The sequence below is a fragment of the Neolamprologus multifasciatus genome, chromosome 3 (assembly GCF_963576455.1).
Source record: "Neolamprologus multifasciatus chromosome 3, fNeoMul1.2, whole genome shotgun sequence".
NCBI classification, from domain to species: Eukaryota; Metazoa; Chordata; class Actinopteri; order Cichliformes; family Cichlidae; genus Neolamprologus; species Neolamprologus multifasciatus.
In genome coordinates, this window is record NC_140441.1 from 30,940,778 (window position 1) to 30,966,881 (window position 26,104).

Sequence of the window (26,104 nt, forward strand, 5' to 3'; positions counted from 1 at the left end):
TTACCTGGCAAGCCAGGCAAACCATCGCGACCAGGTCCTCCAGGTGGGCCTGGAGTTCCAATAGGACCTGGAAGACCTTGAAAACCTGGAGCTCCTGGGTCTCCTGGTGGGCCTGGGATGTCTAGACCTGGAGGGCCAGGGTCTCCTTTTGGACCATCTGATCCTGGCAGCCCTGTAAAGATGATTATTATGACTGTCCTCTTTTCCTTTAGGAACAACATTTGAACTGTCAGGTTAACAACAATTTGAAGACAAACATTTTTACTCTCCACTTCCCTGGGCGGTCAAGATTTTGAGGGGTTGTACTGGTTCCCACTTCTGCAATATTGGAAACAGTGCTTCTGGATTTGCAAAGTAGGAAGGAGTGGTTCAGGTCCAGGGTTTATATACATAGAGTTTGCTCTATGTGTGCTTTGGGTATATGACCACACCCCTAACCTGTGGGAAACATTTTGGAAGAATAAAGTATTGGCGCCCAATGTTACAAGCTATTCAGTCCCTTTGTTCTAATAATCAGGGTTTGGGTCATAATGTAAGTTAGACTTACAGTCCAACGTTCCCCAGACTGGAGAATGTTGGATCCTCTAGGCACAGCCAAGGAGCAGAGTGTTTCTGATCCTATGGCTTCAGAAACACCACCGATCAGTGAACTCCATCTTGCACCAGAGTGATTTGTAATAGTGGCTAGGATGAGAATTATTTCTTTCAAGTCTGAGGCCATGTAGAACCTCAGCTGTACAGTAGATTCCCTACTTCTGGCTGGCAGTGAGTTACTGCTCCAAGTAAAGGGGTTCAAGAATTCTGGGTTACGTTCTAGAGTGGAGGAAACTCTAAGCTAAAGACTGACAGATAGACCAATGTGACGTCCGGTTGTCAGAGCTGAGCCTGAAAGTGAAGTAGTCAAATTATAGAAATAGGGTTGAGCAATGTTCCTGCTCTTGTTATCTGCCTGGAATAACTACTAAAATCCACCTGGATGACGCGTCTCCTGCATATCCTACTAGCAGGAGAGCCCAGAGACAGAGCCATAGAGATCAGATTATGTCTAACAGCTTAAACTGCTGACGGTAGAATGGATATCCTGTAATGCTGAGTTTTCTCTTTTCAGTCAAACCTTATGTGACTTACCTGGTGGTCCCATTGGGCCCGGAGGTCCTGGGAGACCTGGTGGGCCCGTTCCACCAAAAGAGGGGGGTCCAGGGGGGCCACGAGATCCAGGTGTACCAGGTGTACCAGGCTCACCTGCACAGACAGAGGATAAAGTGTCAGCTCAAAGTTCTGGCCTGGTGTCACTTTGTTCTAAAACAATCACACAATCTAAAGAGTACCTTTGAATCCTGGAGCTCCATCAGCTCCAGGCCGTCCTGACAAACCGGGATTACCAGGGAAACCAGGATCTCCCTTAGGCCCAGTGGAACCTTTAGGGCCCGGTGCACCCGTTAAACCAGGAGGCCCAGGAAGTCCAAGACCAGGTTCACCCTGTCACACATATAACCAAAAAGAGCGTCAGGCACACAGGGAGGGACAAACAGTACAGTTTAGGACAGCATTTGTTAATGCATAACAAACACTATGAGCCACAGTCATCACAAAAATGTGTTCAGTTAAATAAGGTTCATGGGGACATGTGTTGCTTAGAGAAAATTGCTTAATATAAAAAAAGCTGTCATTTTCAAATTGTAAGGATTATTTTATCCTTGTTATTTTAATCTTTTACAGTTAAATAATGTTAGTAAAATTGGTATTCACAATTATCCATTAAATATATTAAAACATATATATACACACACCTTTGGTCCAGGAAATCCCAGCTCACCGGGACGTCCATCTATCCCTGGTCTTCCTGGTCCTCCAGGGGCTCCTGGCTGCCCGCCAACACCCGGGAATCCTGGAGGAGGAAAGAAGTGAGTGTGACATGAAGAAGGTAACAATGATACAAAAAGCAGAGAGTACGTAAGGAAGTACTCAGAAGAAGTTGATAATGAGAAGAAAATGTAAATAGAAGTGGACAAAGGAAGACAAAAAAGCTGAGGTAGAAAGAGCAAAGGAAGACAGATAGAGAACAGTTTATCGCTATCTTTGCCTTTTGGTCCTGGAGGTCCTGGCAGTCCAATGCCTGGGATTCCGGGTTCACCTTTCGCTCCCGATAAACCGGGAAAACCAGGCTGTCCAGGCTGACCTGGTACACCTGACAAAGGGAAATGACCAAATTAGGCAATCAGGCAGCATGTATGTTACTTTAGATACTGTGAATGGAAAGTATATTATTTTACAACAAAACAGTGACTCGTGTACCTGGTGAACCAGGCTGCCCAGGCTCGCCATCCCGACCTCTTTCTCCTTTGCCCCCTTTCTCTGTCATTGTCTGACCAGGTTCACCCTTAGTTCCTTCATGATGACAAAATGCACAGATAAAAGGTTGGATGCTTTCAGTGAGCAGACAGCAGGACAATTGGACATGAAATGGATGTCAAATAGCCTGTGGGAAAAATCTATGTCCATTCTATTTTGCTATGTTTTCTTTATGGTAACTTAAGTAAAATAATTTTCAAAGTTCAGTATTAAGACCTCTACAGGAGATTTTGGGCAAGATGTGGAAAAAAACCTTTTTGATGCAATGAACAGTATGTTCCAACTCAGGCTATAGCTCGACTTTATTTATAGCTAGAACCTCAGAGATAAATAATGTGAAAATATAAATTAGATCAACATATAATTTACTTTGCTGTGTTGTGAGACACAGCACTGGTCTAATTTGGTAAGGTACAGTGGGGGAGATAAGTATTTGATCCTTCTAGAAGTCAAACAGAATTCTGCCTCCTATGGTTGGGTGTGTGCCCATGTGCACACAGATTAAGGTCAATAAATAAGATACAGCTGATCTGAGCTTATTTTGTGTATAAAGCACACCTGTCCACAGAATCTAAATTTTCCATTCCGACCTTTCCATCACCATGGGCAAGACGAAACGACCATCAAAGGACGAATGGGCTAAAGTGTTATATTAATTGTTGGTGATTATTAGGAAATGGAGGAAATCAACCTCAGTCTGGAGCTCAACACAAGGGGTAAGGATGATTATAAGAACGGTGATTGATTACAGGACAGGAGGAGCTTGTTAATGATCTGAAGGCAGTTGGGGCCAAAGTCACCAAACACCACTGGTAACCAGTGTTGGGCAAGTTGCTTTGAAAAAGTAATTAATTATAGTTACTAGTTACTTCTTCAAAAAAGTAACTGAGTTAGTAACTGAATTACAATATTCTAAAAGTAATTAATTATTTGAAAAGTAACTATTGCGTTACGTTTAACCCTCTGGGGTCCAGGGTATAACTGGCCATTTTTAACTACTTCAGACAAAAAACATAAAATCAGAGTAGAAAAAGTTATATTTTTTACTGTAACAACCACAAACATGTTTAATGAATCATATTTCATAACTTTTAAATGCAAATATAAATGGTCAGTTTTAAAATCCTATGCACAAGTTTTGCAAACAACAAAGTTATTTGCATCCATCTACCTTTTACCTTGATTTAAAAAAAAAAAAACATTTCAAACTATTTACAGAACAATCAGCTGTTCTGCATTCAATAAGATGCCACACAAATTATTTGTGCCACTCCAAAAAATAATTTCTGTCCACTATAAAGGAGAACATCATAACCTGAAACCTGCAGGTCTGACAGCAGCAGGTGTATCACTCCTGTTTCTACCTGCAGACAGCAGTCGCCTCATTGCGCAGCTGCTTAAAGCTGTAGCGTCCAGATTACTTACAGCTACTTCCGTGCAACTGATATAAGATGCAGTAAACTGAACACAGTTTCAACCGTCTGTTTGTTGAAAAATAGTAACGGACCGCATTTTCTTGTTAGTAACTGTAACGGCGTTGTAACGATAGGAATAGTAATTAGTTAGATTACTCGTTACTGAAAAAAGTAGCGCCGTTAGTAACGCCGTTACTTGTAACGCCGTTATTCCCATCACTGCTGGTAACACACTATGCTGTAATGGGTTGAAATTCTTGAGCAGGGAGACCCACAAGGGCCTGTAATAATCGCTCCCTGGAAATGCTACAGCACAACACATCAGGTAATTTTGTTTATTTTATTATGAATGACTAACTTGTATTTCATCACAATAGCTCTCATTGAATATCTATCTATCTATCTATCTATCTATCTATATATATATATAAGGATAAACGTAAAATGATTTTTTTACCTGGTGCACCAACAAGTCCCGGTCTTCCTGAGACACCCTGGATACCTCTCTCTCCACGAGGTCCTGGATTTCCAAAGCCAGGAAGACCTGGGGGACCCCTGTCTCCTGGATTACCAGGGAAACCTGGCTCACCGGGGAGGCCTCTTTCTCCTTTCACCAACAATGAGCCCTGTCACAGTTGCAAATACATTAGTTGGGGTTAGAGGGGTTTGGGTTAATTCAGATAAATAATAAACAGACTGAGTGGAAGTCACTCACAGGAGCTCCTTTAGGCCCAGGAGGCCCAGGGGCTCCGTCACGACCAGGCGCCCCGTCCAGACCGGGCAGACCAGGTGGTCCAGGGAAGCCAGTGTCACCCTTCTCTCCCCTCAAACCATTAACTCTGATGGGATCACCTGGATCTCCCTTCTCTCCATTTTGGCCGGGAGGACCTTGAGCACCAGGAGGACCCTGGAAAGGAAACAAGCAAGATGTCTTGATGCTCAATCATCCAGGTAAGGAAATCCCCCAAAATTGATTCAGTTCACCCTGACATAGCCTTTGCAGTCGGAAAAACTTAAAACTCTACGTCCAGATGAACATAATCAATTTGTATTTTTCTGATGAAAAAAAATTGTGAGCAACACATTAATTATATCAGTTCCACAATGATAATCACCACTTTCAGAAAGGAAAAGTAAGAATACTCACGCTGGGGCCGACAGAGCCAGGTGTTCCTGGAAAACCTCTGTCTCCCTTGAAACCTTGGGCGCCAGGAGGTCCTGATGAAGAAAAAAAGAAGGACCATAAAGACATCTGTCCTGAGGTCTACTAAACTTTGGCGTCTTTATTGTCACATTTAATGTCATTACTGAAGGACCACCAAGCAATTGTAATCTGCTACTGTGGATTCAGGAAAGTTTGTTAATATCACCTGATGGAAACAAAACTTTGGGGGAGGGGTCTTACCAGGAAATCCAGGAGGTCCTGGAGGTCCTTGAGGTCCAGGGATGGGATTGACGCTTCCTATGCAGTTCACACAGGTGTCACCTTTCTCACCTAAAACACAATCAGATCATTAATGTCACTTTTTTCTGCAAAAGGCTGCACGGGGAGACCGTCTTCTGCACTTTTTTTGGGGGATTTGGTGATATTTCAGCAATCTGACTTATTTTGATTCTATCTTAGACATTTTCCCACCTCTCTGTCCTATCTCTCCAGGGAAACCTCTTTCTCCTTGTGCACCAGGAATCCCAGGAAGTCCTGGTATGCAGTCTTGACCTGAGGAAGTGCCTGGAAGTCCACGGGGCCCTGGCGGACCAGGGGATCCAGGAGACCCTGCACGACCTGGGGGGCCTGGCAGAAAGTTTCCTGGGGGGCCACTCTCTCCCTTCTGACCTCTCTCTCCTGGGAAACCTTGAGGTCCAGGAAAACCCCCACTACCGGTTCCTGTGAATCCCGGTTCTCCTGGAGGGCCTGTCAAACCTGGAGAAAGGAGGTTGAAGTTTCAGTGGTATTTGGTTTGTTTTTTTGCGAAAGATAATCAAAAAGTAAATCTCGAAAAATGGTCTTATTCAGCCAAAAGCCAAAAGCAAAGAAGAGCCATTAACTAATTTACATAATTAATAATTGTATCCCTTTATTTCCTTTTCAGTAACCCTAAATTATTCAATTTATTCCAACCTTTCCCATAAATGTATTATTGTATTTTTAATCTGTTATTCTAGACCTACACCAGTGCATTTAGGTTGCACCATCTCATCTATAATGTCTGTTTTTGAACTTAAATTGGTACCCGGTATAAACCAGCTTTAAAACTAATGCAAATAATAAGTATGCTTGTTATGTGCCTGTGTGTTTTCAGCTCACCTTGTACTCCTCTGTCTCCTTTGAGTCCAGGTGTTCCAGGTAAGCCAGGTTCACCTTTAGGCCCCACCTGATTCCCTATTGGCCCACCAATCACCTGATGGGATGTTAAAAAGAATTAAGTGAATTCACAAGACTCACATGGACTAAACTATACAAAACTTTGCAAATATCCTTAAATGTTTTTTTGTAATATAATTTTTAAAATAAAATATTTTAAAAATACAACAGAATAAATATAAAATACAACAACAGACTATTGGACCTAAATCAAAGACTATGATAAATATTACCTCCTTGTGGAAACTTTCCTCTTTTTAAAACACTTCCTTATTTTAAGCTGTGTTTTTAAAAATGTAAAAAAAAGTCTCATAATTACAGTTTTCTCATGTTTAGCAGGACTAGTGGACTTTGTACACTGAATAGTCATCCTTAATGGTTCATTTTCCATTGGGAGAGGGTAATTCGTATCGCACACACACAGTTTAAATGTTTTCTGTATTGAACAGTAGAAATTAGCGTTTCTTTTTGCCAGTAAAAAAAAAAAAAACAGTGGCTGAAAGCACTGTAAACAACAGTAGACTGGTGCATAACAAGCAAGCAAATAATGCAGAAAATAGAGATTTGAGATGGGAAACTATTCTTGATGTACACAAGTAAGCACAAGCACAAGTAAGAGGGAATTCATGATGATGTTTATCAAATGTGAAGCTTATTTTTGATCTTCTTTTGCTGCTGGCTCAGTTAATTTGGGTTGGAGAGTGACAAAACCTGCAGCATCAGAATCTGTGAGATGTCGGCTTTTAGCTCTGACGGTGTGTCATTGGGTGAGAAAGGCAACATCTCACTGATTCTGATGCGTCGGGTCCGCACTTTGTGTTTACGTCTTTGTGGAATCCGTTTACCTGCTGTTTTAGCTGTTTGGTGGTTGTTGAAATGAAAGCTTTAACCTGAGATTCTGAAGTTTCTGGCAAAATACATTTATATTTAAAAATCAATTCAGGATTTAATTAATCGGCATCAACCTAAAATCGATTTTACTTGGAAAATCGATAATTAAAACCCAGCCTTACTGTATAGTAACCATCAAGTATAGGTTGCCATGGGAATATTAAGCTGTCTGCATGTAATTCACTGTGAGTTTTTTTTTCTCCCACACGCCACAAATGCATCACTAACCCCGGAGATTCAGACTCGTCAGACCATTGCCCAAAAGGTGGCAGTACTACGAATTTATTCCACCAGCTGAAAAGTCATCACTGCAAAATTAAGACCATCTTAAACTCCACATGCAAATGTCTCCTAACACACCAAAGAAAACTTCAAATAAACCAGTGAAACGAGCTACCAGCTATCAGCAAGAGGAATAGAGAAAAATTCCATGTTATTGTTTATCGAACGTGAAGCACATTTTCGGTCTTCTTTTGCGGCTGGTTCAGTGAATTTTGGTCGTGGTTTGGTTACATGAAGCTGAGTGACCTCATGGATTCTTGTTTGTGTTTAGGCACATTTTGCAAAATTATGTATCCGCTCTTTTAATTGTTTTGTCGTTTTCATTGTGTTTAGTGGTTGTAGAGATGGTTTATATGAACTTCAGGTGAAATTCAGAGGTCTCATCCCTTTTGCCCCCAATACTGGGAGCGTTGGGGCTCAAGACATATCATGTATAGCGATATAGCCAAAAAATATTGTGATATTAGATTTTTCCTCATATCGTCCATCGTATTTTCCATTCCACTCCTGTGTCCTGTGATCATGCGTTTGGGTCCTTATCTTGCCTGCCACGCAGCAGACTCTGACAGCTATGCTTTTACTGCACTGACAGTGTGCTTGGGCTCACTAATAATGAATCAGTGGATCAAAGTCTGGTGGCACTTTTCAAAATGAACTACAAATAAGTGAATAAGCCTCCAATGTCCAAGGAAAAATTAAATTTACAGTTACAAAGAGATGAAGGATGGCTTGGGATATGTGCACAGCATTGTATTTATAAGTAGACAATGAAATGGTGCTAAGAGTTCAAGTGTAAGACAAATATTCCACAAATAATGAAATATAAATTCTCATTCACCTGCCCTGGTGGACCCGGGAATCCACGATCACCTTTTTGTCCCTGAAATGAGAAAGAGGGATATTTACACAGTTCATGGCATTACTGTTTGACTCGTAGAATTCAAAATACTCAGAAGAAACTTACTGTCTCACCATCCCTCCCTGGAAGACCAGGCTGGCCTGTCTCTCCAGAGGGCCCCTGAATGTGACAAAAAGCAATACAAGAATGTTAGGAAAAGGTTATAAGACATTTTAGAAAAGGATTATAAATTGTGCAGTTTGTTGGCAGAACTCACTGGGTATCCTGGAGAACCAGGATCACCATCTTTGCCTGGTTTTCCCTGCAAAAGGGGGGAAAAACATGGTGATCAGGCTTTGCACCAAGGGGACATCTCCAGAGTTGAATATTGAAGCATTACAAAATTGGCAAAAACTGCACATCCTACAATGGCCACTAGGGGCTGACTCCCAAAAGGAGTCAAAAATTCTGAGATTGACTCCCTTCTTAAAATGTCCAGTTTTACAATAATAAAAATTACATTCATACCTCTGTTAAATATAAATATTAAACTCATTCACTTAATTGAGTTAGGCCTGTGGTCAGGTTGACATCCCAACACATGCAACTGGAGTCAATAGGTGTCTGCAAGGTCTTGTTCATCATTTCAAAACGTTACACCGGACTTCATGACTGTGTGTACAGTAGAATAATGTGTATGCGTTCATAACTACCCTGTATTCACATCTATGAAGAGCTGTTTGAAGGTTTACCCGGAGTTTTGGGCTTGTTGATAAGGTTTCAGCATGTCTTTAAAAGGCTTGGAGAACATGTTCTACAAATACATACTGAACATACAATCTGGTAAGAGTCAAATGAACCCTGCGTCATAGATCCCCTTTGGTCTCTTTTTACTGCCTCAACCCAGGAATTCAAGCTCTGCTGTGTCTTAGCAGTCTTGAAGGAATGACATGTACAAACTGAAATACTGGCAAATATGTTTGAGAGTTCCCTCTTTGCAGAAAGTTTCACTTGCATGTATACACACAAAAAAGCTGAGAGAAACCCTGTAAAATAGTCAGATTGTTTGAGAAAGTTGGGCAACACCTTTCCTCTTTGCCTAAACCAAATGTCAGAGATGATGTTCCAGGCACTTGAGTTTACCTTTGAGCAACAGACATATTTTAGCAACATAGGGGCGATTACGTAAGTTTAGTGAAAGGATTTGCTTGACATTCCAGAGCTGTACTTACTCGTTTTCCCGGCTCTCCTGGTTCTCCCTTTTCTCCTTTCTGCCCACCATAGGGACCCTACAGTGAGATAAAGAGACATATAAACACCACAGTCACCATCAAGAACACTAGATACTCCACTTCTTCCAACTTGCAACTTAAATGTTTTGTCTGTTTTCTGGAGGGACTTTTAATGTGTGGAGGTAAATTTGGTTCAGGGGACCAGAGATACTTACAGGAGGTCCCGGTAAACCCGGATCACCTTTAGGGCCAGGAGGTCCTTGGTCGCCCTGCAGAATAAAGAGAAAAACTCAGAATCAGTGCAGAACGAGTTTAGAGTTTGAACCAAATCTATTTGGCTGGTTTGGCATAACAAGTCAATTAGGCTACGTTCACACTGCAGGTCTTAATGCTCAATTCCGATTTTTTGATCAAATCCGATTTTTTTGTCTGGTTGTTCACACTGCAAATAAAATGTGACAGCAAACGTGCTCCTGTGTGAACCCTCAAAGCGGCAAAAGAAGATGTCACACACAACGCGCTCTGTTTAGACCCAGAGCAAACAGTATTGTTTGACTGATGGCCCTTAATATAAATACTTGTTTCTGGCTTTACGTTTCCCAATTTTGCTTTAAGTTATAAAGTTATTTACATATGGCCTAATAATGATTCTTGCTGTTTATTGCTGTTTTAGAGAGGAGTGGTGCTTCAAAGGATAGTTGCAGATTTCTGTCAGAATCTGCAGATTATACAGTACAAATAAAATGTTCACGTTGTCTTCCCAACAGTTTCACTAACATCTACACTGGATGGCCAGGAAGCGTTCGCGATGTCTTCTCCGGAGCTGATAATTGGCGTCTGTCTTGTGTCAGTGACGTAAAAGACTGATTTAATGCGACATGACCGTTCAAACAGCAGTTGCTTTCTAAAACTTTGGATATGTATCGGATTCAGTACCACATACGACCCAAATCGGATTTGTGCCATTCACACTGTCATACCATGATTGGATACGGGTCGCACAGGGTCAAAAAAGTCGGATTTGATGCACTTTTGCCTGCAGTGTGAACGTTAAACATCTGGTACGTTGTTTATGCAATTTATTTACATTTTACACAATGCCCACCTGGTGTTTTTTTATTTCTTTACTGAATGAAATGACTAAATGTGATTGGCAGGCATAGATACTCTCTGCTGCCATCATGTGGCTGTGATTTATTACTCTGGCGTAAACTGGTTTTTATATATGTTCACACACATTTAATACATTTTTATGAGCAATGATTAGGTACTGCCAAGATGAGGCATTTTGATACAATGTAAAATACATGCATTATGGAAAATATGAATGACCTTTTTCATATATATGGAAAATCTGTTAATAAAGTGAGTGACTGCCACCTGTCAGCAAGAGATACTGAGTTTTAAACTTGGTTTAAACAGCCTACGTTGTAAAATCTCTCTATTTAAAATCTAATTTTAGTCTCGTCAGTCCTCATTTCTGTGGCAAATGAAATACTTCACCACTTTCATACCTTTAAAATAGTTATACCTTGTCTCCTCTCTGAATTTCAGTCTCAGCCGGCTTTGTCTGCTCCCCAACCTGTCCTGGAGGACCAGGAGGTCCTTGCAAACCTGGTGCACCCTATGGTCATGGCAGGGAAAGAGTGGCAGGTTTAGTAATTCAGTAAAAGCTCTGAGAAGACAAGCTTGAGGCAGAGACTGAACATAACTCTAGTAAAAAAGTGACGATTATGGTACCTTTTCTCCTTTGGGTCCTTGGAAATTCAAACCCATATTCCCCTGTTGAGAAAAAACAGAGGGAGGCTGTCACTCCAGGCTCAGTGGAGTATATTTCATGACCAAGAGTAGTTCAAAATGTATTATCATTTTGTCTTTATTTACTAAAGATCAGTTACAAAGTGTCTGATCTCACCTTAGGCCCGGGTGGACCAGGAGCACCTGGACGACCCTGAAAAACAAACCAAGAAACAGTTGGCCTTCAATCTGATGCTATTTGTGCAACTTTCTTGAAAAAAGGTTTACGCTGTAGCAGCTTCTCTTTACCTCAAGGCCTCTGGGTCCTGGGGGACCTTCCGGACCTTGTATACCTGGAGATCCAGGTCGGCCCTGTGACATAAAAGGAAAAAGATGTACAGACAATTGGTAAAACATACAGTTAAAAAAAACCCCAAACATTTTCATCCTTTTGCTTCTGCATATTTCCTTTCATTCTGTTTGAGTCTGTGAGCATTTCTGTGAGCGTGTGAGAAATTACAGTCCTTGCTCTAAAAATGTTTCCATAAGCACAAACAAATAATGTAAATAATTATAAATACAGCAGACACCTTGATATGTGATGGTTTTATGTTTATAATATCAGTATTGGTCATATTTCAACTTATAAATGATCAAAATTAAACAGATTTTCATTTGTCACATTATTAAACAGACCGGTTTGACATCTAAAGCTCAAGTTCTGTTCATTCATTCATTCGTTTTGTTTTGTTTTTTTATACACACATCATTCTGACTTACGTATTTGAAAATTTTTTAATCTGCACGTGAATTTAATTAAATTTGTAAATTAGCTTTGGCAGCACAGTGTTTCTAAAAGGAGAATATTTCACTCACAGGACCTCCTGGCAAACCGGGTAAACCCACTGCTCCTTTCGCTCCGAAACGATTGGTGGAGATAACATCACCTGGGTCTCCCTGCAAAGAAAAGAAAAAGAGATGCTCAGATATACATTTGTCTTCATAAAGGGAAAGAACCTGAGGGGAAAAAAGGAAATGTTGCTTCTGAATATCAAACAATGTCAAAGAGCACCATCTAGTGGACAAATACAGCAAAAACTCAACTTGACATCAGTAAAAATAAATAAATAAAAAAGATAGAAATTGATTTTATAGAAACCTAAAGGAGAGGCAGGAGTAGAGCTTTCACATCTGTGCGTTTCACAGCAAACACTGACAAATAAATTAGTGAAACTCTTATTTGTTTGTTGTCGTGTTGTGTTTTTTGTTTACATGAATAAATAAAAAATATGTGATTTTTTAAAAATTATTTTCCATGGTTTCATTTTCAAAACAGAACTTTTTTTTTAATGTGTAATGTTTATTTATTTGTAATAGGCTTCCTGGTCCTTTCCTTAGAAACCCCGTCTTTGGCCTTTTAAACCTGGACAGGCCCGCTTGTTTGTAAAACCCCACATCCACACATGTATTTTTCCACATTTCCCCAGTTGAGAAGGGAATTTTTATTTACTTCATTAAGTAAGAATTAAATTAAGGTCTACCAGCCATAACAAGCTCAAAGCACAGTCAAGTCAACATTTCAAATTAGAGCCTTCCTCTGAGTTGTGTGGTGCTTCTAAAGCTGTAGATATATCAGCCTACAGTGAGATAGAAATCTGTATATTAGTGCAGAAATTGCTGACATATCATGTTTTTAATTCAGAACAATGAATGACAAGAATAACAAAGAAGTAGATTTAAAAGGATCTAAGATCTAAAATGATTATTTTACCTAAATGCAACAATTATTTTCATTGATTGTCATACAAATTATATTATAAATATGAGACAATAGGAAAGTAAGTGACAATCTGGTCTTCTTTTGTTTCTAGCTGGTGGAGGACATAACTTAAAAATTGAATTCAAACCTTGAAAATTAAGTTATAAGTTATGTTTTTGAAATCAATTTTTAACATTAAGAGCATTAGTAACAAAGTTACAAAATGTGTGTGTGCTGATTTTTACCTTTTGTCCTGGCAGACCAGGTGGACCCTGTAAATGAGTAAAATAGAAAAGTTTGAAAAAACAAAACAAAACCAGACAGATCACTGTGATGCAAACTTCATCCTGTAATGACTCACTTGAAGTCCTGGCTGCCCAGGGATTCCTGGACTTCCTGGGAAACCTCTGTCACCCTAAAAAAGGAAAAGGAAAAAAAATAGAAAGACAGATACGCTGAGTGTCAACATTCTTTTTTGGCTTTAAGAAATTTCTCTTCTATAACTTGCTTTATTGATCATAGACATTTTTATTAGATACCTTTGTTCCATTGCAACCCGGCACTCCTCTTGGACCTGGCGGACCATCCTGCCCGGGTAGACCCTGATACACAGGAATTAAAACAGGAAGTTTAACCATAAATGCTGCATGATTTTAAGTTAGCTAGTTAGATAATTATTTTAGTTCTTTAAATATCTCACTGGAAGTCCGGGTGTTCCTGGAAATCCTGGTGTTCCTGGAGGTCCCTGATAGAGAGGGGAAAAAGAATGTGTCATTTAAAAGTTGAAATGTGAAAAAAAAAAGAATCCAGTGTTGAGTTTTTTCAGGACCTAGCTGACTGTTAAGGTAACATAAGGTAAAATGGAGGCACCTGCTGGCCAAGGTAGAGCATTACAACCCCAAATTATTCAGTGCTGAGAAAGCACTAAAAAGTCATCCTGTTTATTTAAACGGGGAAGAAAAAAACAGGTGAAATTTACCTACTTAAAAAAATGTAACTACCTTTTATGAGTGTGTCTGTGTTTTTAAAAAAGAATAAACATTCATAAACTTCAATAAAGAAATCAATAAAATTATGGAGCCATGTTTTAAGTTTCTCAGTGTGGCAACGGCTCAAAATCCCTATGAAGTCTTTAGGAAAAATGGGGGAATTACTTACTCTAATTCCTTTTGGACCACCTGGTCCTTGAGGTCCATCACTTCCCTGAGAGAAAGAACAAACAAACAAGAAAGCATTAATGATGAGCCTGATCATCTTTGACTCCACACTGTGAGCAGCATCAAAGACCAGTAACAGCCAAGTAATGAATCTACAGAAGTATTATTGTAGAAGTAATGGAAAACTTATTCATGTCCTTTACTTAAGTAAATATCCAAACAGGACTACTGTGAAAAACTAAATGTATAAAAGCTAGTGTTCTCATGAAACTGTGCTTAAAGTTAACCATCAGAACCAGATTATACGCTAAAATCAATTCAACACTGCTCAGGATTTGTGTAAAGCTTTAGAAGTAAAAGCACTCAAATCGAGCCTTTACGGGATTACCGCTGCGTGTGAGCAGCGTCGGCGCCTGAAGGTTCTTATCTACGTCTGATATTATCCTGCCTAGCAACCACCTAACAAAAGCCTAAAACTACCTATTTGTAGTGTTTATGGACCTGCAACACCTGAATGCTTTGTGTTACTTCAAATTTACAGTAACATCCTATTCATATTAACCAAGCTGAATTATACACAAGTATATTATAACATTATCATGTTACATGGCAACCACCTGGCAGTGGCAAGCCATTATTTTAACACTTATGCATGTTAAAAAGCATTATATCACTTTCAACAGCGCAAAGACGCCGAAGTCTGTAGTCTGTTGTATTTGATGCTTTGACAAACAAAAATGTATCTTATACTTATCCAGGGGAACGGCCAAACCCTTTTTTGGATGGAGTGCAGGAAACATGCTTAATGCAGGAAAACATCATCTATACATGTAATGACATAACTACCTAAATATTTAGCAATTATTCACATTATTGTCCTAATTATTTAGTCAGTTTGTTGACCGACAGTAGTTTCTAAAAAAAAAATCATAAAAGTTACCCAGAGCCTTATGTTGGGGTTTTTCCCCAAAGAAGTCAAAGAAAAATCAGCAGGAGTGGAACTTTTTTATCTGTTTGGCTTATTTACTCAATCACTCAAGCAGAACAGGCACAGATTTCAATGAAGTAACAGTGACTCATTGTTTTTCATTTGTATATGCACTGCCACCATCCAAAGTCAGAAAATAACCCACATCTCAGACATTGATATATTCAGAGTTTCAATTCAAATCAGTTCCTTTTCTCTTCTCGTCTCCTTGCCCTACAAACCCACCTTCTCTCCTCTGGGCCCAATTGGTCCTTCTGGTCCAGGGAATCCTGGGACGCCTGGCTGTCCCGTCAAACCTGGGAAACCCCTTTCACCCTGCAAGCAATGACACAGTCAAACAATCATTTGTTTCATATTTAAATGTAATTATCATATTTTCGGTGTCTTTTCCAGCTACACACAGTTCAGAGCTTCTGTACCTGGACAGCTGCACATTAACTTTTGCTCAGCAGGCTCTGTGGTTCTGCACATTTAAGTTGGAATAAATAACTGATCCTATTTTAAGAGGTTTAAGACCAGATAAGTTTCAGATTTAATTTCAGTCTGGTCATAATAGAAAGGCAGAGTTATTTATAGCCTGTAGCAAATTTAAACAACAGATGGTTTAGAGAGATGCATATTTACATTACATGTCTCCAAAAACCACAAAATGCATCAAAATCTGAAAGGTGTGTTTTGTTGTATTAACTAATTATTATGGACCCAGTGATGTAGTGGTCATTAAAATGTGTTTGATTTTGTTAAATTAATGATTATTCATCTAATAAATCATGACGCTGCTCTCCCCTCTACATAAGCTTCCTTTATGCGTTAAAAGTATCTGTATTAGTATCTGCAATACAAGCCTGTGTTTACTTGGTATTGGATCCATACCAAAATCTGCAGTATTGGACTATTATTCAAAGAAATGAGAGGAGAGTAAAATGTACTGAGAAGGATTGAAAACATATTTCACAACATGAAATCTGCTGTCTTGAGTTCTTGAATGCTTTCTCTCGATTACTGAGGAGTCTTTGCACTTTGAGGTGACAGTCGTTGTAATTTGTCTCTATGTGAATAAAACTGAACTGAGTTGAATTAAACGTGTGAGTGTGTTCCCCAACAGCCGAGGTGTTTCTGCGTAAATGAGGTGAAAACTTTGCCCGTCTTGGTATCTTGTCAAACATTAGCTCCTCCCGTCATCCAGCTCGTACAATCACAGGCAACACAACACGATGAAAGCCGGAAATAGAGCCAGGCTGCCTTTTAAAATATGTGTGAGCTTCAACAGCAAAATGTAAGATCCACAGAAACAAAATTAAAAAAAAATCACAATTCATATTTCTGCTACTTTACTACATCTCTGTGTGTTATGATTCTGTGACATTATTTATTATTTAAAGACCCGTGCCCGTTATTTTGGCAATAGTGTTTCAGTGTTTGATAAGTTTGACTCAACTTAAATACAGACTTCACTGTAAGACCGGCACTTGTCTGGTTATAGAGTAATAATGAAAAGAAGAAGATTTCATTAGTCATCCCAAGAAAAACTGTTCTTTGTGTGCATGTTTTTTTTAAATATGTGTTGCTTTTAATTACGTGTAAGAAATCTATGATAAGTCGGGCCTTTGCTCCCTAACTCTGTGCCCTCAGTCGCAAGTTTCAGGTCAAAGTGAATAACACGTATGTTCATTAATTGGACGGGAGTATTCAGGGTACACCCACTGGCTGTGGTGTCCTCACATTCTCAACACGGTGGTTACTAGTAAAACCCCACGTGTGATTGTGTGACACTGTGTTTACCTTTTCTCCTTTCACTCCACTGCAGTCACATTTGGATCCTGCACATCCATGGCAAGCCTGTTTAAAAAAAAAACAAGAGAAAGAGAAATGAGCATCTTTGGACTTTTACTTAACCAAAAAAAATCAGCGACATTTCCAACGATGAATAAAACTAACAATTACATTCCAGTGTTCTGAAAATAGAGGCTCTAAAGTCGCTTTTTCCAATTCCATAACAAGCAAAAGATTCCCAGGAACAGACACAAATACTTTGGAGGTTGCATCAGGAAGGGCATCCAGTGTAAGAGTCCACCAAATCAAACGTGTGGAGGAAGCAGGTAAAAGCTAGAAAGCAGCTTTCTGGGTTCTGAAAATGTGTCTGCCATGTCTCCTTTTTGTCCTAATTTCCTGCCAAATCTGCAGCCTCAGCAATGTAAAATCAGTCAGAACTCCTTTCCAGAATTGTAAAACCAAACAGTAAATTTAGTAAACTTCAGCAAGTGCTTCGGCATGCCACCGGGGGGCGCTGCATAATTACACTTTGCACATTACAGCACATGTCTTCCCACAGAGGAACAGCAAGGTCAGCGGATTCACTTGCAGGTTTGTTTGCTGATGAGATCGCAGCTGCAAGGTCGGCGAGGCCAAACAGTACTCTAAACTCAAATCAAATAAAGCTTTTATCTCACAGAGAGCACGTTTATCTTCCAAAATACTTCACTTCTTCCCATCTGTTAGACTTTGGATTCACTTTTTGTGAAGGACCAAAGACTGAGAGAGTTAAGAAAAACTAGGAGGGAGGGAGGGATGGATGGGTGGATGGGTGGAGTGGGAGTGCCAAGCTCCTGATTAACTTTTCCCATGCCTGTTGACACAGTGAATGCCAGACGGGCATCAATTGCACGCATGCCAGGCAGTCAGGCTGTGAGAAAGATGGAGAGGCAGAGAGCGCATGAGAGAGGACAGACAGGCGGACATTCTTCTGTGTCTGCAAAAACGTTTTCGTGTCCATCTTTGAGCTGACGCTTTTCACCGTGTTCTCGTTTTACTGACACAGAGGGGACGCAACTAACTCTGAGTGCATTTCCTGGTTCATCAGTTTATCATTAAGTCTAAGAAATCGGAAAGATTCTGGAATAAAAGGCAGTAAACATGCAAAATTGTCTTATTGTTATTGTTCTTAATTTAAACCTTCTTATTTGAATTTCTTTTATCAGCAAATTCCTCCCTGTAGGTTTTAGTCTTTGCAAGGAACTGAAGTAATGTCTTAAAAATGTACTGACATTTTGACTCATGTTAGCTGTTTAATAATGCAGATTTTCTGTCATTGTAAACTGATTTAATCCCTGTGATTTAGATTGTCGGCTTAAGAAAAACAGGCAATATGAGGTTGTTGTGATATTTGTAACATTTTTTACTTTAAACTGATAAGGATCAGCTAATGTGTTGCCAACAAGAAAGTCACAGAATGCTATGCAACTCATATTATACTTGGTAGCTTGTTTAATTATCATTTACTGGCCATTACAAATTCAGATACCAAAAGGTTGACAAATAACTAATGCTGGGCGATAATATCGGCCCTGCCAATATATCGATCTGGCTGCAGTGCGATTGCATGGTCTTCCAAAGAGTATCGTGGGCCATGATGATCAGAAAAGCATCTGCCAATATGTGCAATCAAATACAGCGTGTACTGGAAATACAATATACTAAGATCAAGTACCCACAATTAAGCCAACGTGGAACTGCAGCTCCTCTAGTATCCACTCCATAGGCGAGTGACTCCTCATAGACTCCCATAAAAACTAAACAGGTTTGATTTTTCTTTTTTTTGAACAACTCTTTGATTTATTTTTGTTAAGACTAAAAAACAAGTCTGTTACTGACCCTTTCCCCCCTTTTCTAACTCGACCTTTTTCACTTCCACAAAGTGAAAGGGCCTGGGGTCAAAAATCAAGGCTATAAAATTGAATTTCACAATTAATATTTGGCACATTAAACCTCACACAGTTTACCATTTGCAGTTCTGTGTACACATTTAAAAACAGTGCATACATGTTTACATTACATTTGCCACTTTCCAGTGTGTGTGTGTGTGTGTGTGTAGATAATATGCCCTTGATTATATAAAAATCAAGACAGTCCTACTATCCTGAGCTGCATGAAGGCCAAAGCAAGGCATTTGCATGATTTTATCTCACAACTGCAAAGTGCTGTCTGGGATCACAGAGGGATCACCAGTAGACGCACACACACATGCCTAAATACATCTGTGTGTGTCTCTGTGTGCGTGGGGGTGTTTTTACAAGCCTTGGATCTCCAAATTAGCCTCTGGTCTGCTTCAGCTCAATGCCGTCTGTTCTCCCACGCCCTTGCCTGCAGCTCAGGCTCCATCCTTCTCTGCATCCATCTGTTTTTCTCCACTCTTTTCTCATTTAACCAAAAAAGCATGACAGAGCTTGCTTGCTCTTAAAATCACTGAAACAGTACTACTCTCGAATAACCTGGAGATGTCCACTTAAACCAGCAACAGCGCTGATTTGGACTTGGTTTGTTCTTATAGTACTAGTGTAAGTGGGACGTGAACTTTCAAACTAAATGTTATTTGACCTGTATGTCCTGCCTAATAAAGCCTTTTCTCATGTGCAGACTGAATTTGCAATTAATTATTAATGATTAATCTCTGTATATATATATTTTTTTCTTTTTTTGCAAATAAAAACAAGCCTGGCAATCACTTGTGCAGTGATCCCTAAAAGAGTGGGCCACTTCCCCCAGCAGGGCTGTAAAAGTGCCGCGGGTGGGTCAGGAGCAGTCATTTACAAAAAATAAATAAAAATGCTTTCATTTTAAATTTCATAATTATTTTTGAAATGATCATCTACCATTTATGATTCAGTATTTAACTAAAAACAGTGTAAAACTAATTAATAAAAAAGCTCTGATATTTATTTCTGATATTTATTTATTGCTCCTCATTTGATCCAAAACGTATCCAGTGACAAGATCAAAATGAATCAGAGAAAAGACAAAGAAAAGAAGTGCTTTAAATACGTCTGGTGGGTTTATCAGTGTTTGGTTGAAGTTTTCAATGTTCTTCAGAAAATGTTCAGATTTCAAATTTAACTGAAATGTTAATCCGGAAAAGGAAATTTGCCTTTCTCAGTGTAAAAGCTGTAAAGGTGGCTGAGATCTTCTTCTACATCCACGATCATGTTTGATTTAAAGTAACAGGTGTGTCCGAACACCGTCTGCCACTCTGCTGCTTATCAGAGTCAGAGAGTTTATCAGAGAGTTATCACAAAGAGGATGCAACTTATAAAGGTGTTTACTTTACAGCAAATGTGGCTAAAAATAAAGGGTGAACTGAGAAGAAACAAGGTGGTTTAAAAAAAATCGGACTAAACGCAGCGTTAAAAGATCCTTCTCCCTTTACATGCTGTTCACTCCCTCTCTCTTTGCCCCCACAGCACTGAGGGGGCGTGTAATCCACTTAGAAAGGTCAGTGAACTGCAGATATTTGCTCTACTCTTTCTTTCTTTTAACTCTCTTTTAACCCAGCTTAATTTTCCCCTCACGCCAACCAAGCAACCAGGCCTGAGCAGAGCTAAAGCTACCAGTGATCACCACTGGAGGTCTGTATAGGACCAGAAAACTGCAGCGGTGCAGCTCCGACACTGAGAAGCAGGACTACCAGGAAACAGCACCTGACTGCAGTAAATGTAACTCTTCCTAAAAGCAGACATAAAGGTCTATGAACAGTATTTACGACACATATTTTAACTGTGTTACGTATTCATAAATTCAGTATAATGGAAACGAATTGTGCTCTACTCTTTTGGAGCACTATGTGTGCTACTTTAATGCTTAAATTTGCCTATTTTCATGCGAATCTGCACATAAATTTGACACATATATACAAAAATTGAACAATAAATTCAATAATGAGCAGTAAAAGTTCCCAAAAAGTAAAAAAGTGAGTTATAGTAGGTCAAATGTATTTATACAGCACCTTTCAAGATAAACAACACAACGATTCTAAAAGTACATTCACAAAGTGATGGACACACGATCCAGGTGAGATTGGGTGAGTTGACAAGGAGAAAGAGGAGGAGGAGGAAGGAAGGCATGTACCCGAGGATTAGACTGGCGAGACTGGAATTCCCCCCGACACTCATAAAAGAGTGATGATTAGACACGTATAGACGCTGTCCTGCCATGAGCACGCACATATGCATTAATGTAGCAGACAAACAGACACAAACACTCATAAACAGCACGCACAGCTGCACAGATAGAAAGAGAGCGCGTCCTCGTTTTGAACATCGTTAAATGACGCCTGTTTTCTTACACCGATCACGGCACAAAGCGTGTTTGCTCCGGTCCGCTGGAAAGACGTGGGTGTCTAATCTGGTTCAATCGTCGCCATCCGAGCTAAACCAACCATCAAGAGCAACTTACTGTCCGATTATTTTTGATTATCTTGCTTCTTGAAAATTGAACTTTGTAAAAAGTTAGCTTGAATAACGCAACAGTACACAAGCGACACAAGATGGTACCTCTTTTCTTTTTAAGAGAACAGAGCTGAGCTGATTTTTGACTGACATTATAGTCGACTCTCGAATGACCAGTGTTGGGTAAGTTACTTTAAATTAGTAACTTAGTTACATTACTAGTTACTTCTATCAAAAGTAACTCAGTTACTTCAAGTTACTCGTTACTTTCAGAGTAACTAGTTACTAGGGAAAGTAACTTTGGTTTTACTCAGAATTCTCTTGTTAATGTGTTGCTTCCGTAACTGGATACCCAGCCAGACTGTCAGTCTTCTAGCTTGCTTACTTGCCACAAGTGCACTGTGCCACCTACCAATAGAAAGGAAAAAATAATGTGCACATTTCAACGAGAGAAATCCCACGCCTGATTCTATCCTAGCCTGCTTTTTACATCCAACACAAAAACTGCAGTCATGGTGTTTTCGATTGTACTCAGAACTCGGAAATTCTGCCTTCTGAATAGGAAGATGTAGGTAACACCAGACTGCAGATGGGCTGCATACAGGGCTGGACTGGGACAAAAAAATCATCCCGGGCATTTTGACTAGAGACCAGCCCACCATTATAGGAAAAATCATAAAGCCTTTGAATGAAAATAAACGCTGTTGTGACAGTGATGTACACTGTTCTGATGGTATATATGCATCAATCTATCAATCGTTTGTTGTAAGACTCAGATAATAATTTTTTTAAAAGTGAGACATTTTAAATGAGAATAAGAAAAGTATTTCCTTGTGCCCCCCTTTCCCTTTTAATGCCCTACATGGAACCCTGGCAACACTTTGCTAAACCCGCCCCTGCACAGTTACCAGCTGTCATCTCCTGGTTTCATCTTCATGTTTCCCTCTCACCACATATTCAAACCGATATCATGACCAGCAGATTTGCAGCTGTGGCTCCAGCAAACATCAGCTGATACTTAATTAATATTAAATAAATTCTAACAACAGCTGATCAAGCTTAAAAGTGCTGCTGTTGTTTGCCGCGACATCCGCTGGTTTCCTCTTTCTGGCGCAAAGTGGGCGATAAATAAACAAGAGAGAAAAGCCGATCAGCTGATCATTGATCAGTTTCATGATTGAAGTAGAAACCTCTTGCCTCCCTTTTCCTTCATCCACCTGCTGCCTCCACCACTTGCTAATGTTATTGAATCTGTGGAAGCTCCGCGATAGCCACCACACGAAGTAACGAATAACGACCCTATCTAAATCCCAGTAACGACTAACGCGTTCCTGGTTTTGGCATAATAACTAGTTACCGTGCTCGTTACCACAATAATAACGTAGTTACTGTAACGCGTTACTTAATAACGCGTTAGTCCCAACACTGCGAATGACTGGCATCGCAACTCAGACACAATCACCATATCAGAGCTGGTATAGGGGGTAAAAAGGGGGTCCTTCAGAAAATCTCATCTCCTAGTTGCTGCAGCTTCTTCCTCCCAGATAAGATCCATGCCATCCATGTATTGATGTGTCACTGAAATGGCAGTAAAGAAAGACCAGCTTATTTATGCCAGTGAAAACAATAAATGACATCCAAGTATCAGTGTCATTTACAGGCTTCTGTCGTTCAGGAGCTAAAGCAGGTCAACTACCAATCAGAAGGTGTTTTGAGTCCTGGTCCTAACATTCTGCATGTGGAGCGAGATGCTGAACCCTAAAAGTGTGTGACAGTTAGGTTAAAAGTGCTTGTGTGAATGGATGAATGAGACTCGTGGTAAGAAACCACATGTGCAGGCAGAAGCACAACAAGACTGAAGTCAATCAATGAAAAATTGGAGCGGCCCTGATAAATGATCCTACAAGATGTCGTCATCTGATCATTTAAGTGTCTCATTCAACGGTTGTTGGAGACGCATGAATACATCATTAGTGTTGCAGAAGCCTTAACATCTTTCCCCTCTTTTCTGTGCACCTTTTGAAGTAGCTGAAGTTGTGCTAGAAACCTCTGCTCATTTGAAAGATTTTGATACATCGCCCACCTTTTATGGTCAGTGGATTATAGAGCGAGAGGAAGACGGTGGATGCTTCCGTGTGTTCATTTTAAATAAGCAGTAAATAAATGACCACAAACATTAAAGGTTTTTGCCACATGTGAGCAAATCTGTGGCTTTATAGTTTCCTTATAGTCCAAATACGGAAAAAATAACCACATCCTGTTACGGAGACTGGACAGACCATCTAACATGAAACAGTACCGCGATATTGTGAAGGTGCTGTTTCGTGTCTGAGCATACATCTGTCCCAGTCCATGTGTTGCGCCGCTGTGTGTGTGTTTACGGTGAATGGCACTCCAGGCTCCAAACCGCTGATCCCTTTCATCACGGTTGGACTTTGACTACTTCAAGATGCCCTAAATGCGACGACCAAACTAAATATTTTGGCTTTGACAAAAAATCCAGACGTGTGTGCTTTGACTCAGTGGCTCTCAGGAGGAGGAAGACCTCCCCGACCGATGAACGCAGCGTGTCAAACTCATTCGCGCACACATTACACGCCATCGTGCCACAGTGCCAGTCCTGGAATTCCATTGATATTCCTGGGAATTCCTCCTTTTTCCACCCCTCATCACAACTTTGGTTCCTTTCTTCTCTTTTCATTTGGCCTAACTAGTGTTGACCCCTGTGACCTCCCGCTGAGAGCTCCTTCAGGGCTGCTGACCACCATCCGTCCAGCCCTACCCACGCTGTATGACCCTTTTACTGTGTGTTACATTTAGATACAAATACTCTTTTATTACCTCACCTAAAATCCTGTTTTCCAACTGATCACTCTGCAGCTGAGCAAGTCAGAAATCTGTTTTTTCCTCATTTGAATCCAACAATAAAACATTAAAGATTACAAAGGATATCCAGTACAAGAGGATGTTAAATTTTACCTGCATGTGTGCTGTTTCATTACAAACACATTAAAATGTATTAAGGCAATGAATAAATTTGATTTATTTAAAGGCACCTTGAGCAGAACCTTTTCTTTTTCAGAATAGGATCCAACATGAGAACAACAGTGAACTCAGGAGACAAATACACAGCAAATAGTTGTAGTGATGTAGGACATGTAGAGCATTGCTGGGAATAGAAGAGGATGAGGTGCTGAGGGGAGCCCTAAAGGAAGCAGCCAAAAGAACAATATGAAAAAAGAAGAGAAAGAAAATCAAACAACAATATCAACGTGCTTTTCTTTCCCCATAGACTATGTTTTAATAAATAAATAAATAAAATAGAGTTAAAATTTGGACATAAAGTTTATGTCCCAAAAAATGTGTGACTTAAAAGATATTTTAATCTTAAAAGTTATTTCTAAATAGATTTACTGTAAAAAATAAAATAAAATAAAATAAGAAGAAAAGAAAGAATCTTTAGCACCCTCTGCTGGACAACCTGTGCTAGTCTGTTTCAGTGCTTTTGGCACAGTACACGCCACAAACATTTGGAACTAATAAACCAACATTGGATCAATGTATCAAGCTCTGCTAAGTAACCCTAAACATCTGTTACGCATCATTTGAGAGACGCATTAATTAAAGTAGTTTCCACAGAACTGAAGCCTGCTGGGATCACGCATGGAAACAACCCTTTATCCTTTACATCTGTAAAAACACACGTCGCCCTCTGCTCCATTCTTTAATCTAGCAATGGGGTTTTTGTCTTTAACTTGTACTGAACCAAAACAAAAAGACTGTTGTGGTGCTGCAGTGATTAAACAGATGGAGGAGGTGTTTTAGGGGTGTTCATCATAGACGTTCCAGCGAGGCGGGTGGACATTAATACTTAATAATAATACTAAAATTTCCTTATCCTTCACAGTGGGTTTTTCACACAAGGGGAGGTTTTTTTTTAATGTATCAATCAGACAGACTCTACTGAGAAGGACATGAGCGTATTCTCATAGACGTCCTGAAATCATGTCTGCTTTGGCCTCTGATATCAGGAAAATCTCAGAGCACATAAGCAGAAATGCTGAATGGACAACAGGTAGCGACGAGAATGAAAAACGACTGAGTCAAAAAGACACTGCCAGTCTTTTTTGATACTATTCATGAGCAGAGATGGGCAGTAACGCGTTACTTGTAACGTGTAACAAGTAACTAGTAAAGTAAGGGATTACTATTGCAAAAACGGTAATTAGATTACCGTTACTTTTCTGCGTTACTAAAACCGTGATTTTTCTGCGAGAATGTCTCATGACAGTGACGTAAGCGAGTGAAGAGAAGTATGAGCAGGCAGCGTTTAAAGTGTGGAAGTACTGACCTTACTTTAAGTTTGATTCCATAAAAAGTGACAAAAACATTAGCATCCGTTGTGCGTGGGAAGAAAACTTCTTTTTACAGCGAAAAAAACCCCTAAACTTCCGAGCAAGCACCGAGTGCGCTACAACATAATGGGAAATTCACAGAGAAACTCGCGGATTCTTCCACTGACCGCTGCGGCACACCTGCACCAGGGTAAACCTCCGCCTACCAAACTCCTGCTTTACAGGTGAAAATAGAGCAAAAGGACCGCTAGTCTTTGACTTTATTTATTTTCTGCTGTGTTTTACTTGCATCTATTTGAAAGAGTGAGTGTAAACACACAAAAAAAAATATTTTATTTTATGTGCTGGAATGTGCAGAAAATAGGTTTAAATGTTAAACAAATTTCTTCCAGTCAGTAAATGTTGCATATAATTAAATTTTTGCTTGATGCATAAAGTTAAAAGATTAAAACTAATAAAACACGTTTTAAAAAGGGACTTTTCCATTTGATTACATTTTATATGATGGATTATGTAGA

General features: G+C 39.7%; 1 protein-coding gene across 1 annotated transcript in view; it reads right to left on the reverse strand.

Annotated features, from left to right (window-relative positions):
* The window catches only part of col4a5 (collagen, type IV, alpha 5 (Alport syndrome)), a 60,290-nt gene that overhangs the window by 16,608 nt on the left and 17,578 nt on the right, over positions 1-26,104 (reverse strand). Inside the window, exons 2-30 of the mRNA XM_085137828.1 lie at positions 16,796-16,852; positions 15,239-15,328; positions 14,027-14,071; positions 13,569-13,613; positions 13,408-13,470; positions 13,230-13,283; positions 13,114-13,140; positions 11,986-12,066; positions 11,419-11,481; positions 11,288-11,323; positions 11,113-11,154; positions 10,904-10,996; positions 9,588-9,641; positions 9,373-9,429; positions 8,418-8,462; positions 8,267-8,320; positions 8,141-8,182; positions 6,073-6,166; positions 5,404-5,688; positions 5,173-5,262; positions 4,915-4,985; positions 4,483-4,674; positions 4,225-4,393; positions 2,296-2,388; positions 2,084-2,188; positions 1,791-1,888; positions 1,329-1,479; positions 1,129-1,242; positions 5-172 (exon numbers count right to left, since the gene is read on the reverse strand). Coding sequence (XP_084993954.1) covers positions 5-172; positions 1,129-1,242; positions 1,329-1,479; positions 1,791-1,888; positions 2,084-2,188; positions 2,296-2,388; positions 4,225-4,393; positions 4,483-4,674; positions 4,915-4,985; positions 5,173-5,262; positions 5,404-5,688; positions 6,073-6,166; positions 8,141-8,182; positions 8,267-8,320; positions 8,418-8,462; positions 9,373-9,429; positions 9,588-9,641; positions 10,904-10,996; positions 11,113-11,154; positions 11,288-11,323; positions 11,419-11,481; positions 11,986-12,066; positions 13,114-13,140; positions 13,230-13,283; positions 13,408-13,470; positions 13,569-13,613; positions 14,027-14,071; positions 15,239-15,328; positions 16,796-16,852 — 2,578 coding nt within the window. The remainder of the gene's footprint in view (positions 1-4; positions 173-1,128; positions 1,243-1,328; positions 1,480-1,790; positions 1,889-2,083; positions 2,189-2,295; positions 2,389-4,224; positions 4,394-4,482; positions 4,675-4,914; positions 4,986-5,172; positions 5,263-5,403; positions 5,689-6,072; positions 6,167-8,140; positions 8,183-8,266; positions 8,321-8,417; positions 8,463-9,372; positions 9,430-9,587; positions 9,642-10,903; positions 10,997-11,112; positions 11,155-11,287; positions 11,324-11,418; positions 11,482-11,985; positions 12,067-13,113; positions 13,141-13,229; positions 13,284-13,407; positions 13,471-13,568; positions 13,614-14,026; positions 14,072-15,238; positions 15,329-16,795; positions 16,853-26,104) is intronic.